Source organism: Chelonia mydas, chromosome 11, assembly GCF_015237465.2.
Source record: "Chelonia mydas isolate rCheMyd1 chromosome 11, rCheMyd1.pri.v2, whole genome shotgun sequence".
In the NCBI taxonomy this organism is placed as follows: domain Eukaryota; kingdom Metazoa; phylum Chordata; order Testudines; family Cheloniidae; genus Chelonia; species Chelonia mydas.
In genome coordinates, this window is record NC_051251.2 from 68,149,363 (window position 1) to 68,165,391 (window position 16,029).

At 43.2% G+C, this 16,029-nt stretch overlaps 1 protein-coding gene across 4 annotated transcripts in view; it reads left to right on the plus strand.

The window, feature by feature from the left end:
* The window catches only part of UBE2F (ubiquitin conjugating enzyme E2 F (putative)), a 127,845-nt gene that overhangs the window by 72,840 nt on the left and 38,976 nt on the right, over positions 1–16,029 (plus strand). For 3 of the 4 annotated variants that reach the window (XM_037912005.1, XM_043524946.1, XM_037912004.2), the window contains 2 exons: positions 11,558–11,590; positions 14,952–15,014. In XM_037912005.1, the coding sequence (XP_037767933.1) occupies positions 11,558–11,590; positions 14,952–15,014 (96 nt within the window). Of the gene's footprint in view, positions 1–3,062; positions 3,135–11,557; positions 11,591–14,951; positions 15,015–16,029 lie in introns of those variants that run through there. The other variant, XM_043524947.1, reaches the window with a different exon arrangement.

A 16,029-nucleotide genomic window follows, 5' to 3' on the forward strand; every position in this document is an offset into this window, starting at 1 on the left:
TTGAGATATGCAATAATGAGAGCCTAGTTTTTTAATTTACTTGCAAATTTTTGATTGCTTAGCACATCAGATAATTCTTCCTTCTCTGTTTGCGGAGGTGTGTTTTCAGTTGCTCCAGCAGCTGACCTGAAAGTTCAGGCTTCAAAAGAAGGGGAGTTCAGTGGACTGGGTCTGATGTCACTGCTTGCGATTGACATCTTTGATGACTGCCTTGAGAGGGCAGGGCTGAATAATATCCACATGTTCATAGTTCCTGACATGTTGTTTGAGAGATTAACATTGCTGGTAAATAGGATGGAGAGGGAAATGATATTCTGCCCCCTTCTTCAAGGATATTTTTTCTTAGCTGGTTCTCCTCCTTACTCTCATTTCTCCCAGAGAGAGGTCATTGCATCTCTTTCTCTAGAGTGTGTGTGGGGTGGGGGGGATGGAGGGACGGTATTATGTGTCATCACATGGGGCCTGTTGGCACCCATGCCACCAGTAATTCCTCTGTCTTATTGGGTTGAGTGCGTTCCTGGTACTTGCAGGTAGAGCAAATAAAACGCAGGTCAGTAAGTTTAGTATGTGCAGCAGTGAGGAAGATTCTTATAGGAGAGAGCTGTTTTTGTATGTCCAAATATAGTAGCTAAACTCCATAGCTATTAGCATGGGTTTTATGATTCCATGACAGTAATGTTCATATTTTTAAAATATATAGGAATAGGTAGCCTTAATGTTTAGAAGAGAAGTGTAAAACTCTTAAGTATAAAATTCATGCTTGAAATTATCTGTAATTTATCATTTTGTGAAAGCAACAGCTTGAGGCAGGATGACAGAGTAATTAAACATATTATCTTTCCTGGTATGTGTGACACCCCCCAGGCTGCAGTCTGGACTGTAGAACCACTGTGACCCCTTTAACTGTCCTGCCCAGGCTCTTCTCCTACACTGATATGCTAGTGAACAGCAAGCTACTTAAGGCTCTGTTCTCTCAGCCAGCAGCATGCAGAGGCACACCCAGCAACGTGCATGAAGCCTTTCTTAGCCACTCATGAACTGTATATCAGGAGATGCCCTCGAATTCCCCTATCCCCAGCCTTGCACCCCAGAAATGTGGTCTTACGCTGCTCAAGACCCCCTGATCAGAGTAAGCTCACTAATTAGTTTGTTATATCATCAACGGGTACGAATATGCACCAACCTTTGTAACCCGAGTAGACGTCAAATACTTCTATTTATCCATAAAACAGTAGCTTTATACCTCAGTATCCTGTCATCTACAATATATGCTGCCTGGTGTAATTCTGTGCAATATTTTGCATCACTAATTTTAATAAAAATATTTTAGTTTGCATTGGATAAATTTATAAATATGAATTGAATTGCCCAATGATTTAAACAAAATGTTTACTATTTTAAGTCCTTATTGATGGTACTAGTCGAATGACATCTATAAGATTCCTGCAATTGTTTTTAAACCAGATTTCAGCCATTGTCTTCTATACCAATATAGCCTTGATTATATTTACATTAGATTCTTATTTAAAATAACCTTTCTGTTCCATTTACTAGACATGGCTACGTTTCATAAATTGGTTCCAGAGATGAACAATTAGACATAACAAATCTGATTTAAAGTAGACTTAAAAAAAAAGAAGAGCCAACTCAACCAGTAAACAATACCTTAAAAAAGCCAGGCTGTCATGTGGACTCTTTTTAGTAAAGATAAATGCAGTACAGTTTCATGGTTTCATTTTTATATATTTGTCAGGATTATATTTTGCTCTGTTGTATCCTAGAGTACAGCAGAGGATAATTCTGTTTGCAGCAGAGCACCACAGTAGCAAAACTTTCATATAGTTGTGAAAACTATATGAGCGCCTTCAAAGTGCCACCCAAGCCATGCTGCCTGAGCCTCAGGGTAGCAGCGGCAGGGCTCCGGCAGGCCCGGGGCTCCCTGCAGCGGCTGGGGCCTAAGGTCCTTTAAATCACCACCGGAGCCCTGCCACCGCTACCCCAGGGCTCCGACAGTGGGGCTCGGGAGGCAATTTAAAGGGGCCGAGCCTCCAGTCACTGCAGGGAACCCCAGCTCCTTTAAATCGCCAGCCTGGGGAAGCCGGTCAGGTCCGGCATGCTCTTGCTTGCTTTCACCTCTGGCCCTTGGTCACCTCAGGCACATGGCTCCTGAGCAGTGTTTGATGGGGCTATAAAATCAGGCTTTCAAAAAGCTCACCACATTTGTCCCTACATGTCTGAGAATACTCTTGAGCTACTCCTTATCAAGAAGACATACTGTAGAAAATCAAATGTCTTCTGGCCAAGAGAACCAGCCCCTGCCACAACATTCACCAGGTGCGATTCACATCAACTGAGGACCTAATTTTTTTTCTTTATACTACTGTTGTCATAAAATATACTTTCACTTTGAGTCTGATATTTCTCCTTTACCTAGTCTCAAGACTATGGGTTAAGTTCATTGTTTTGATTTCTATAGCGTAACTGCATTACAGACTTTGTGGGACTGACTTTCATTTTTTAAACTTCATGGAGAAATCAGCGTATAGTTTTGTTGGTCCCAGGATATGAGAGAGACAGAGTGCACTCATCTTGTCTCTCTGGAAAATTAGTGAAAGAACGCTTATTTTTTAAAAAAAAACAAAAAACTATGACCTTTAATAATCCCTGCTTCATAAGAAATGTGCAAAAACATACCCTGTTTCTTTTAACTGCTTCTTGCAGTTTCCCTGTTTTTGAATGGTAGTAATTATTGCACCCAGACATGTAAAAGACATTTCATGAGGATGGCAGAGTACACTAGAAGAATTTAATGAAGCCGTTCCTGTTTTCCAAAACTTTGGTAATACTTTCTGAATACAGAATTATTTCGTGGGAGTATATTCCTGTTACCTAGTCTCATGGGGGGGAGGGGGGCGTTGCATTTAGTTTTCATTATCATTGTAGTGTTGTTCATTCTGAAGCTAGTTCAGAAATCCAGTGGGAACGCTGGTTTATAAAAGAAAGTCTGCTATGCTGTAATGTAACTATAGGGACAAATATCAAGGGCTCCAGTAAGAAGAAAGTATGTTGTTTTGTATGCATGCTGTTACGGATTCGGAGCTTGTGACATGCATGGCTGACTCTGTCTCTCTGAAACTGAAACAGAGCTTGTTTACTGCTTCTGAAATTCTTCAGAAACGTTCAAATATTACTTTGGAGCAGTGGTCTCCAACCTTTTTAAGCACAAGATCACTTTTTGAATAAGTGCAACCCAGGATCTACCCCGCCATGCTCACTCCATCTCCCCCCCCTCCCCTGTCGCACGCTCTCCCTCACCCACTTTCACTGGGCTGGAGCAGGGGGTTGGGGTGCGGGCTCTGGGCTGGGGCCGAGGGGTTCAGAGTGTGCGAGGGGGCTCCGGGCTGAGCCTGGGACAGGGGGTTGGGGTGCAAGAGGAGGTGAGGGATGCAAGTTCTGGAAGGGAGTTTGGGTGCAGGAGGGGGCTCAGGGCTGGGGTAGGGGGTTGGGATCTGGGAGGGGCTCAGGGCTAGGGCAGGGGGTTGGGGTGCGGGCTCTTGCCGGCCCTTATCTCAGGTGGCTCCAGGTGGGTGGTGCAGCGGGGCTAAGGCAGGCTCCCTGCCTGCCCGCCCACCCCGGCCCCGTGCCACTCCCAGAAGCTGCCAGCATGTCCCTGCGGCCCCTGGAGGGGGGCACATGGCTCCTTGCGCTGCCCCTCCCTGTAGGCACAGCCCCTGCAGCTCCCATTGGCTGCGGTTTACCGTTCCCGTTCCACTGTGGGGGCAGTGCCTACAGGTAGGAGCAGCACGTGGAGACCCCACCCCCTCCCGACACAGGGACATGCCAGCCGCTTCCAGGAGCAGTGTGGGGCCAGGACAGGCAGGGAGCCTGCCTTAGCCCTGCTGTGCCACTGGACTTTTAGCGGCCGGAGACTGTGATAGACTGGGCAGAGACTCCATGATCGACCAGTCGATTGCGATTTACCGGTGGTGACAACTGCTTTGGAGGGAAGAAAGTAAATGAGAATAGGAGGAATTCAGAGGTTTCCCATTCTTTCTTCCTCCTTTCATGCTAAATAAAGCATTTTATACTAATATTTTAAATACTCTGTAATCTAGATAAATATAAAGTGAGTGATGTCCACCTTAAGTAAACTGTTTTCATTTGGCTAGTGAGTAATAAAAATACTATTTTAAATAAATATTAAGGTTGCAGTATCACGCACTAAGTGCGTGAGCATGTGCAAATAGATTTTTCCTGTTGATCACTACTCTATTTAAAAAAAAAAAAAAAAAAAAAGTAACAGGAGAAGTCTCTGTGTGTGAGTATGACTATTTCCTTTTCTTGATTCCAAGTGATAAATATTTTACCAAATGTCTTGTCAAACATATGTTAGCTACAAGATGCAGAAGTCTCAGTCTTCAGTATAATTAGCTAGAGTCTATTCGATAAGAAGTACTCCTTAATAGTTTTGTTTAGGGAGTTTCCATGGTGTAGTTCTTTAGCTGCTTTTGTCTGACTTTTTAAATTAAATAAATAGTTAAATACTTCTTGCATATAAAAGGAAAATCTTATTGGTAATTTACATTTTTACACTCTGAAAAACACTATGTAGTTAATCTTTCAGACATCTGAGAACACAGTTATACAAGTCAAAGGCAGTGTTTCAAAGGCATAATTTTGGTGTAGGTTTGATAGCAGACTGTGAAATGGATGTGAATTACCTATTTGCTAAGGTTGGCGACTAGAACAGAAGTAGGTCTTCCGACCCAATGAGATGCTTTAAAATTCTTCAATCTCAGGAGAAACTATTTTACAAGGAGCACTTTGTATTTTAAGTCACTATTGCTAAATCTGAAAGGGAGGCATTTTGGAGTTGCAGTTTTTTCTTTATTTGGGGTGGCATAAATAAATCTGTAGGGCGTTTTTGTTTTTTTTTCAAAGTAATGATTTTTGGACCCAACACAAGTATGAAACAATGATACGGGGCAAAGAAAGAGAGACCTTCATCAATCAACCTTTGTACTGATATGTTGATCTTCTGATGTGCCTTATGTTGGATTCACCATGCTTTGGCCCAAACAGTTGCAGCAGTAAGTGATGGTCACCCTCTTGGTCAGCATAGCAGGGACTGTACCTTTGACCTCCAGAGCCACAGCACTCTGCAGGGGCTCATGTTATGTTGTTTTACTTTCTTAATTTTGATTTATATGCAAACAAATATGTTTTATTTAACTACATAGGTATATTTGTCAATTATAAAACACAATCCATACAAATATAAAAAATCAAAATAAAAGAAGACCAATTTTTTTTTAAACATTTGCTGCATAAAATAGCCCCCACACTAATAATACCAATTGTCTTGCACCTTCCCTAACCCCCAAAGCCTGGTTAAATAGATGGGATTTGTGATGTGCTCTGACAACCTACAGCCTTGCAAATCTGCATATTTTATAGGCAAAATCCTGTGTTCTCTGGAGCTAGCTTGACCTAAATACTGTATCTAAGGTCCTGAATTCTAAAGAACCTCAGTACAGCAGAGGGGAAATTTTGGAACACCTTAAGATAAATTATAAGCAGTGCAATAGTTAACGATGTGCTGAAATTTAAATTGTTGCTATTTTTCTTAGAATTAGTATCCTGCAGATGCCACTGCACTGATTTGCACTCTTGATTCCCATTTGGAATATTTTGTTGCAACCAAAAGAGCAAAAAACCTAAGGTCCCTTCTCTCCCAGACCCCCCCTCCCAAAAAAAGACTTCAATTCTGTCTAGCACAATTCTGCGTCAAGTTCTACAGCCACCGACTGCAGTCACATACTATATGGGTTGTTGTTAATACACAAACTGCTAGTTTCTTCCCACTTTTCAGAGGAACAAATAGTGCTGTACTTTTTTATGCAGGTATAGTATACATGATTTAAAAATACACTTTGCGTGTTCCTTCTATTTCTAGTTCTTCTATTTATTCACAAATTCACGAATTTCCAGTGGGTCCCTAATTTGTTTGGGTCTCCCAGCAGTCTACTGAGTATAATTGTTTGACATGTTTCATAGGCTACTTATGCAGAAGACAATCTGTAGGTAGTATTGGCATTCAAAATCGCACATATTGATGTGTACAAACATGTACAGTATGATCTTTTTACACAGGGCTAAATTTTTGGTTGGCTCTGTGCCATTGTGGTAGAATTATGATGTAGGCACAGGGAGCCTTTTCCTCTTCTACGCATTTTCACTGTAGAGGAAACCCTAACAAAGCCCTTGCTGGGATGATTTAATTGGGGTTGGTCCTGCTTTGAGCAGGGGGTTGGACTAGATGACCTCCTGATGACCATAGAGATTCATTGCCATGGAAGCAAATCCCAAATAGTGGCAGTGATGGGAGATTTTCACACTTATAGAATAACAACAGTGAATCTTTTATAACAGCTATCACAAACTGCTAGGAAAACTCACCCGAACCTTGGCCAGAGAAACTTGGTTTTGTTTCCATAGTGATTATTCATTATTTTCCATGATGACTTGATTAACACACACAGTGTCCCTTGTCAGCTTCTTGGTTTCCTTAAACAATGTGTTGAAGTTCAGTCAACATACTTTCACGTAGTGGTCTTTCCAGGACACAGACGCTTTCTCCATTTTACAGTTCGTTCGGCCTACTACCAGAGTCTGGTCCTTCCGTTTGGCCTGGCTATAGCACTAAGAGTGTTTGCCAAGTGCATGGCGGTAGTCGCGGCCTATCTCGGGCGTTGGGGTATTCCAGATTTACCCGAACCTCTGCAACTGGCTTGTCAAAGGCAACTCCAAGGCTCAGGTCCAACACGACATCACTGTACTACAATCACATGCCACTCCTTGAGACTACTGGTCAACCACAAAAAGTCCACGTTAGTTCCAGTTCTAAGGATAGAATTCAGCGGGGGCATGCTCGACTCAACCCGGGTGAGACCGTTCCTGCTGTTAGACAGGTTTCAGGCCCTGATGGACCTCATCGCGGAAGTGTCCGCATTTCCCCTGACAACAGCCAGGGTGTGCCTGCGCCTACTAGGCCATAAGGCAGCTTGCACATACGTGGTCCGCCATGCCAGACTCCGTATGCGGCCCTGCAGCAATGGCTGGCATCGACCTATTCCCAATCAAGGGACAACCTGGAAAAGATCATAACCATTCCTCTGGCAGTTCGCACCTCGCTGCGGTGGTAGACCGATTGCGAGAAGGTCCTGGAAGGAGTCCCATTTCACAGTCCCGCTCTATCTGTAGAGCTAGTGTTGGACGCTTTGGACATTGGTTGGGGGGGCACACCTTGGACATCTCCGGACCCAGGGGATGTGGACCCTGCAGGAGACAACATTACACATAAATGTAAAGGAGCTCAGAGTGGTCCAGCTGGCCTGTGGGGTCTTCCTGCCACACCTGTCAGGCAAAGTGGTGAGAGTCCTGATGGACAGTACAACCTCAGTGTTCTACATCAACAGGCAAGGAGGAGCGCACTCTTTGGCTCTCTGCCACTAGGCTCTCCATCTCTGGGACTTCTGCATTGGCCACGGCATCCATCTGGAAGCTGCTCACCTCCCTGGCATCAGGAACACCCTAGAAGATCACCTCAGCAGGGACTTCTCCTCTCACCATGAGTGGTCACTCCACCCGGAGGTGGCCGTCATGATCTTCCAGAGGTGGGGAATTCCCTGAGTAGATCTGTTTGCCACCAGGCAAACCAGAAAGTGCCATCGGCTTTGCTCCCGGCAGGGCCTGAGCAAAGTCTCCCTCTCCGATGCCTTCCTCCTGTTGTGGGCCGATGGTCTGATGCATGCATTCCCTCCGATCCCTCTGGTCAGCCGGGTCCTAGTAAAGATCAAGAGGGACAAGGCACAGGTTATCGTGATTGCCCCGCGTGGTCTTGCCAGCACTGGTTCAGCACGCTCATGAACATGATGGTGACCCTTCCCTGCTGTCCGATCTGCTCTCTCAGGATCATGGTCGGCTCCTACACCCCAACCTCGAGTCTCTACACCTCTCAGTGTGGATGCTCCGTGGTTGAACCCGGAGGAGAGTACCTGCTTGGAGGAGGTCGAGCAGGTCCTCCTGGGAAGTAGGAAGTCATCCATGAGACTAACTTACCCGGCCAAGTGGATGAGGTTTTTCCGCTCGACGTCGGAGCGTGGCATTTCTCCCTCGCATTCTTCAGTTGAGTCCATCTTGGACTACTTACTGCAGCTCAGGAACCAGGGTCTGGTGCATTCTTCCATCAGAGTGCATCTTGCAGCCATCTCCACATTCGACCAGCCAGTCCAAGGTCAGACAGTCTTTTCTCATGACGTGACTGTCAGGTTCCATGACAGAATGAGGAGTAATGGTCTCAAGTTGCAGTGGGGGAGGTTTAGGTTGGATATTAGGAAAAACTATGTCACTAGGAAGGGTGGTGAAGGACTGGAATGTGTTACCTAGGGAGATGGTAGACTCTCCTTCCTTAGAGGTTTTTAAGATCAGGCTTGACAAAGCCCTGGCTGGGATGATTTAGTTGGGGATTGGTCCTGCTTTGAGCAGGGGGTTGGACTAGATGACCTCCTGAGGTCCCTTCAAACCCTGATATTCTATGAGTCTATGAGGAGCCTCGAGAGGCTTTACCCGCAGGTACGGGCCCCTGTCTCGCAGTGGGACCTTAACCTGGTCCTCTCCAGGCTCACTGGCCCGCCTTTTGAGCTGCTGGGCTCCTGCTCCCTTTCCTATTTGTCCTGGAGGGTCGCTTTCCTGGTGGCGGTGACCTTGGCGAGACAAGTCTCAGTAATTAAGGCCTTGACCTTGGAACCGCCTTACACAGTTTTTTATAAGGACAAGGTCCAGCTGCGGCCCCTCCCAGCCTTCCTGTCGGTGGTGGGATCTTTCTTCCACATGAGCCAGGATGTATTTTTGCCAGTGTTCAGTCCGAAGCCGCACAAGGAGAGGAGAGGCGTCTGCACGCACTGGATGTCCGGAGGGCCGTGGCTTTTTACTTGGAGTGTACCAAGCCTTTCCATAAATCGACCCAGCTCTTCATCGCTACAGTAGATAGGAGGACGGGCCTTCTGGTTTTTTTGCAGAGGATTTCCAACTGGATCACCTCTTGCAGAAGGAACTGTTATGAGCTAGCAAAGGTCCCACCGCCACCAGTCGTCAGTGCTCATTCGACTAGAGCGCAGGTGTCTTTGGCGGCCTTCCTGGCACACATCCTGATCCAGGACATCTGTAGAACTGCAACGTGGTCCTCAGTCCACACGTTCACATCTCATTATACCATCACTCAACAGGCTAGAGATGACACTGGGTTCGGCAGAGCTGTATTACAATCTGCGCAACCATGAACTCCTACCCGCCTCAACGGAAACTGCTGGAAGTCACCTAATATGGAATGGATATGAGCAAGCACTCGAAGAAGAAAAGACAGTTACCTTTTCCGTAACTGGTGTTTTTCGAGATGTGTTGCTCACGTCCATTCCACAACCCGCCCTCCTTCCCTGCTGTTGGAGTTTCCAGCACAAAGGAACTGAGGGTGAGGGGAGACGGCAGCGCCCCTTATACTGCGCCATACGGGCGCCACTCCAGAGGGCACCAGAGCTGCTCCCCTATCAATACTGCTGAGGGAAAAACTTCCGGCACCAGTGCATGACGAGTAAACACACCTAATGTGGAATGGACAGGAGCAACACATCTCGACGAACACCAGTTACAGAAAGGTAACTGTCTTTTCTCCCTTTTTCCAAACACTTTTGTTTTCTGGCCCTGAAAATGAATGATAGCATGCTAATTAGATCATTTCTGGTGAGGATGACTGCTCACCACCACATTCTTAAGAATTCTAGGCTATTTGTGCACCTTAAACATCTGAAATTCCTACTCTTTTACTATAAATTTAAACAGTAATGTTCTGTCCTTGTGGAATACTTTAATGACTTCAGGAGGTTTGCAGTGTTTACTAGCACTGATGACTTTAGAAACTCCATTAGAAAAAAGTGCTGAACAAGCTAAAATATTATTCCCTAATGTTACTTTGCTGATCTGCATGATTAAAAATAGATGAACAGAGGGTGTTTTTGTATAAAATACGTAAATAGGGCCAGAGAAAATGGGGTAGTAAAAAAAAACTATTGATCAGATAATGCTGACACCATGTCCTCTGCCAGCTTTTGTAATCGTAACTACTGACAGAGTTGTTAAGGTATTATGTATTACCATACCTCATCATTTTGACTAAGTTCTGAGGGACCAGAGTAGTAAACAAGCTAAAATGCATCCATTCATTCAACCTTTTTTTATAAGCAAATATTGCAAGATGTTAAATGAGCATAAAATGCATTTTGTTTTCTATGCCATAGTGAGAAGGGTTTATTTCTCTCAGGGTTTGTCTGCATGGCCAAAAAAGGTGTGTGTTTAGATTAGGACAACTAACTCACCTTAGCTCTCCAGGTGTAAAATACTGTTGGAGTCACAGCACTGTAGTGAGGTGAACTAGGTGAGGTCAGTCTAAGGCTGGCAGGTACAGTGGTGACTTTATCTCATGATAAAAACTACAGTGCCTCTTCTCTAGTAGGAGTTTACAGTGGGCTGCCTAACGTGTGAGATATCTTGCTGTATAAAACCCATCTTTTTTAAAAATTGAAGACATAGTCTGAGAGAAGGTTTTCTAGGAGCTCTGTTTTACAGTCTCTGATTCAATTAACTGTAGTAATGTCTTATCACTTAATCTTGCTCGTTGTTTGTCAGCCCATGAAATTTGTAACTTGGGACACACACCTGTAGGCCAGACACTCATGGAACTGGAGTTAAGGAAAATGTTACATCAAATGACTCTAAATGAGGGAGTCTCAGGGGCAACACTTCCGTCTAGTTTACTGATTTCTTACTGTGAATCTGTAATTGCACATTGACTGTCCATATTCAGTTAAAGAAAACTTGGAGGTAGAGGCGAGCAAATAATTTGCAATGAATAATTAATTTGATAAATGTAGCCTCTTCTCCTACTTTCAGAATATTCACATACAGATCAGTTTTCTCAGATTTGATATTTCATGTCTATTTGACAAACATTTTGTCACATTTTTGTATGTTATGGATTGATCACGTACAGTTCACCGCGAGTATCTGATACTTCCTATTTGAAATCTGAGCTGTGGTGTTCAGTTTTTATTGGTGTGGTCAGTCACTCAGTATTGTTTCTTTTCCTTGAACACAGAAGGGGTGAGTGCGGTTTCAGAGTGTGAATATTTACACGAAATTTTAAAATGGATGTGTTTATGTTAACAGAAAAATTATTCACCATGTGCTACTTGATGACGGTTTTTAAATGTCTCAAAGGTGCTTAAAGCCCTGAATAAGTGCTTTTTTGCATGTTATATATTGAAATAAATATTGGGAAAGTTTTAAACATTTTGAATATAAAGAAAAGCCACCCAATACTCACCTCCTTTCCTAGATTTAAGACTTTCCATCATTTTGCTGGGTTAATAGAAATGTAAAGGACGTTAAAATGTACAAAATATTTTAAGTACACATGACTGATTTTGTTGTTTTTCCTTTTCAGGATGTTGTTTGGGGATTGAACTCTTTATTTACAGTAAGTAAGATGATGCAATGCATGCAGCTATAAATTTTGTTTTCCCTGTCAGGTGGTTTTCGAAGTTACTTGGTATAGACCTGATCCAGTGTCTCTTTTATAGTTAATGTTCGTGTTCCTCCTGTCTTTCATGGTGTTTAATTAACCCCATTTATTAGCTAGCCATGGGGATTATCATACAGAAGGGCATATGCTGCCTTCCTTAATATTTTTTTGTATTTATAGTTATAAATCTATGGTTCAGCCTTTGGTAACGAGTTGCTTAGGGTTTTCCACAAATCCTAAATTCCTTCAGTGAGTTATTGTGCTGGGAATGTGAGGATTACTTTGGCAGATAACTGGTATTGCTGTAATCCTGAAAAGTTGAGGGTTGGGTTAAAAAATTGCCCAATATAGGTTTAATTATTGACAATTATAATCATTAAACACATGTTGGAGGTGTGAGGGGCTCTGAGGATCTCCAACCCCCAGAATGAGAATAGGGCCTGACACTGAATTAAAACATGAGATTGCTCCCATGGAATCCCACATGACATGAAAAGAGTTGGCAGGAGCAGGAAGCCCGAGTTTCCTATTTACAAGAGGCAGCTACGAGAAGTGGAGGGTACATGTAAAATCCTGGATTAATGGCAGGAACAGGCAGGACTGGAGCTAGCAACCTTCACCTCAGATATACAACAGAAGCCAGAAACTGCCCCCATTGATAGATTAGAGGCAAGTAGAGATAGCCCTCCTCCCCTCTGAGGCAGAGGTGTGGGGTGTGACTGTCCTGGATAACCCTTACTGTTGCCTGGTGGTAGTGGGAAGGTCAAGGGTGGAGAGCAGAGGGATCATGGTCAAGCTGGCCACCTGAGCTCTCATTGCCATCACTTCCTTCAACTGCAGTAAGGGTTACCCTAACTTCTCTAAAGAGCTACCCCAGTGCACAGTGAAGCACCTGGGACAGGGAGCAGAGTTGCTGGCTATGTCTGCCCAGCCCTGTTTCCTCAAGCCCCAGCTCAGATAGACAGATTCTGTCCCTCATTTCCTGAAGGAGGAGCTGGGTAGCTGAACCATCACTGCTACCACCAGGAATATTTTTCTAAAGTTTGTTGAATAGACAAAGATTATGGCCACAGAACCCTGGGAAACTGAGAGCTTTCATGGGCCGATGAGGCTTAATTTGCCTGGATTAGGGCCTTTAGTAAATTAATTTATAAAAAGATTGGAGAGCACTTGCCTTTTCAGTGCAGAGTAATTAGAATAAAGCACAAATATAAATAACTAAAATAGGGTGAGTCTGGTTTAGAGAAACAAAAAGAGTGCAATCCTACAATAGGAATACACATAAAATATATATACAGGGCGAACATCTGAAAAGAGTGATGATCATGCATGACAGACTGCAAAGATTTGTAATGTCCTAGAAGATTCTCACCGTGCATCTTGGATTTCCCATGTGCATATGCTCAAAGGCTTTTTGTAAATAATTATGCTTTTAAAAGCTGATGTGGGCTTGTTTCTAGAAAGAAAGGAAGGTAAGTGAATGATTGAGAGTCTTGCTCAGCTTTTGGTTTGGAGAGAAAATTGAAACTTGTAAATTTGTTGGGGGAAAAAAAAAAATCAATGACCATAGAGATTCATTGCCATGGAAGCAAATCCCATATAGTGGCAGTGATGGGAGCCTTTCACACTTATAAAATGATAGCTGTTATAAAAGATTCACTGTTATCACACACTACTAGGAAAACTGACCTGTACCTTGGCCAGAGAAACTTGGTTTTGTTTCCATAGTGATTATTCATTATTTTCCATGATGACTTGATTAACACACTGTCTCTTGGCAGCTTCTTGGTTTCCTTAAACAATGTGTTGAAGTTCAGTCTTTCTGCAAATACAGCACAAATAGTAGTGCAGGTGATACATATTACAGACGCTGCAAGCCGTGCCAGTAAGCTGTAGAATGCACTTGCAGTGTTCTCAGCTAAAAGAAGACAGCTGCTTTTTTCTGAGGGAGGAATTACTGAGAGATGGATGTTTAGAAGTAAAATTTAAAATGACTGTATTTAACCCTTTCGTACAGTTTGTGTATATTCATCCTCAACACCTCCATTTCTTTCTCTTTCTTTCTCTTTCTCTTTCTTTCTTTCTTTCGTTTTTGAGTTCAGAACACTAGTTTTCCTGGATTCACAGAACAAAATTTGGAGGAAATAATACTGAGGCTATGTGATGTGGCCCAGCATTAGAAGGTCACACCCTTTGTTGCGTCTAAGCTGAACTGTACACCCAGATAGAGTGAGCTAGAGCAGCATGTTAAACTGATGTCTGTGATGAGTAAGCAATGGCAGGAAGCTCCAGAGATTCTTCTGCCTGCAGCAATTTGATGGGTGGGGAGTAATGTGTAGGGATGTAGAAGCAGGGTAGCAGGGACCAGATCATGGTGGGCAGAGATGGGAATCATGAGCAGTTATAGGCATCCCAGCCTCGCACTCAGAGCTGCTCTGTCTTCTACCTTCTATGTCCCTGCTTCTACCCTCACCACTCCCCTCCGGGTCTCTGCTTTTCCTACCACCACCTCCCTTACTTCCACCACTACTACCCTATTCCTGCAGTGCCTGCTGCTTCCCCCACTCTGTTCTCCCCGTTTCCACCCTAAAACCCTCCCTCTAAGGTCTGTCAGACTCCAGACGACACACTCTCCCCACTCAGGAAGTTACACTGCTGCCTCTAATATCTGTAACCAGCAGCAGGGGCCGTCAGAGAGATTCCTCTGCCAGCAGCACCAGCCAGTTTGTGGGGCTGATTTTCCTCTAAATCATATTTTTCTAGTTTTCCACTTTTCCCCAAAATCAATGAATCTCTGCCAATTGATGCCTAGAACATTCCTGGAAATTTTGGAATTGATCAGAGGTGATGTTCAAAAATAATCATGTGATATCCAGACAATCAGAAAAATGCCATCAAGTTGAGTGTAGAGCCTTGCTTCACTTGGCCAACAATTTGTAATACAGGACACACACCTGTAGGCCAGACACTCATGGAACTGGAGTTAAGGAAAATGTTACATCAAGTGACACTAAATGAGGGAGTCTCAAGGGGCAGCACTTCCATCTAGTTCACTGATTTCTTACTGTGAATCTGTAATTGCACAACTAATCAAGGGTTGGATTGTGACCACCAGACTAGTTTGAATTTACCCCCCATAGGATCTAAACCAGAGATCTGCAGGTATAAAAGAAGCAATTTATCTAAACCTACTGCACTTGCTGGCCTCATCTTATTTGTTTCATCACACTAAATGTATTTTCAACCTCTTACATAATATGATAACTAGATCGTTATTTTTTCTTACTTAAAAAAAATTCCCCTGACTCTTTTCCAGGATCTCTTGAATTTTGATGATCCTTTGAATATTGAGGCTGCAGAACATCATTTGCGGGACAAGGTGAGTCAGCAACTTACTGAAAGCATTTTTTTCCCAAACCAGTATACATCTTGAGCTGACCACCTCCTCTGCGTCCCCCAGAGAGACACCTGTTTCTTATGTAAGTCCTACACAACCCCTGCATTGCATGTTTTTTCATTAAGCCAGAGGGAACAGGAGGCTTTTAACGATGGTGAGCAGTCCTGCTCTTGTCAAAACAATGCCCACTGATCGAATTTTTCCCATATAAAATAAGAACTGCACAAAATAAAATATGGTTTACCAAGGAACTAAATACTGGCCTAAGTAATAAAGAACTTAGAAAACAATGCATCTTAAACTGAGAATGTAATTGAAGATCTAAAGTTAATGGGTCTGTTTGAACCTAAACTTATAAGGATGAGTTAATTCTCTTGATATAGACTCTGTAATTGATCAGAACTATTTATCTTTAATAGTGTGGGGAGAGAAACTAAACAAGCTGTTTCTACTGTTTTGTGGAGTCTCCAAATTATGTCTTGTTCATCACACATTGTCTAGGGACACGCTGTAATTCATCTATACATGCAGACTCTCTCATATGTATAGCAACTTCATTTGAACTAGTTTAAAATCAGTTTATCTTGGAGGGTTGATGAAGGCACTTGAGATCTTCGTGAGTCTTTAACATGATTTTGTGTGGGAGCCTTTGCAGAAGATTGGCTAGACATGTCCTGCATGGCTTCAGTTTCCCGTTTTAGCCTGAACAGTTGTGCTTATGGGGCTTTGGAGCTCTTATGGTTTAGTGTTGAATTGCAAATTAACCTCTTCTGGTTTTTTTGTTGTTGTTCAAGTTAAGCACGATGATTAAAGAAATTCTCCAGATTAATAGTGATCGGAAGAGTTCAATTAAAACAGGAAGTCAAGCAGCAAGTATAATTTCTTTAAGACAAGTGCCAGTGTATCTAGCTTAGTTTTCCCACTATTTCTTATAACAATATAGTACAGTAAATTCTGGTATAATCTGTGTTTGTGCTTTTTAGAAAAACAGAGTGAA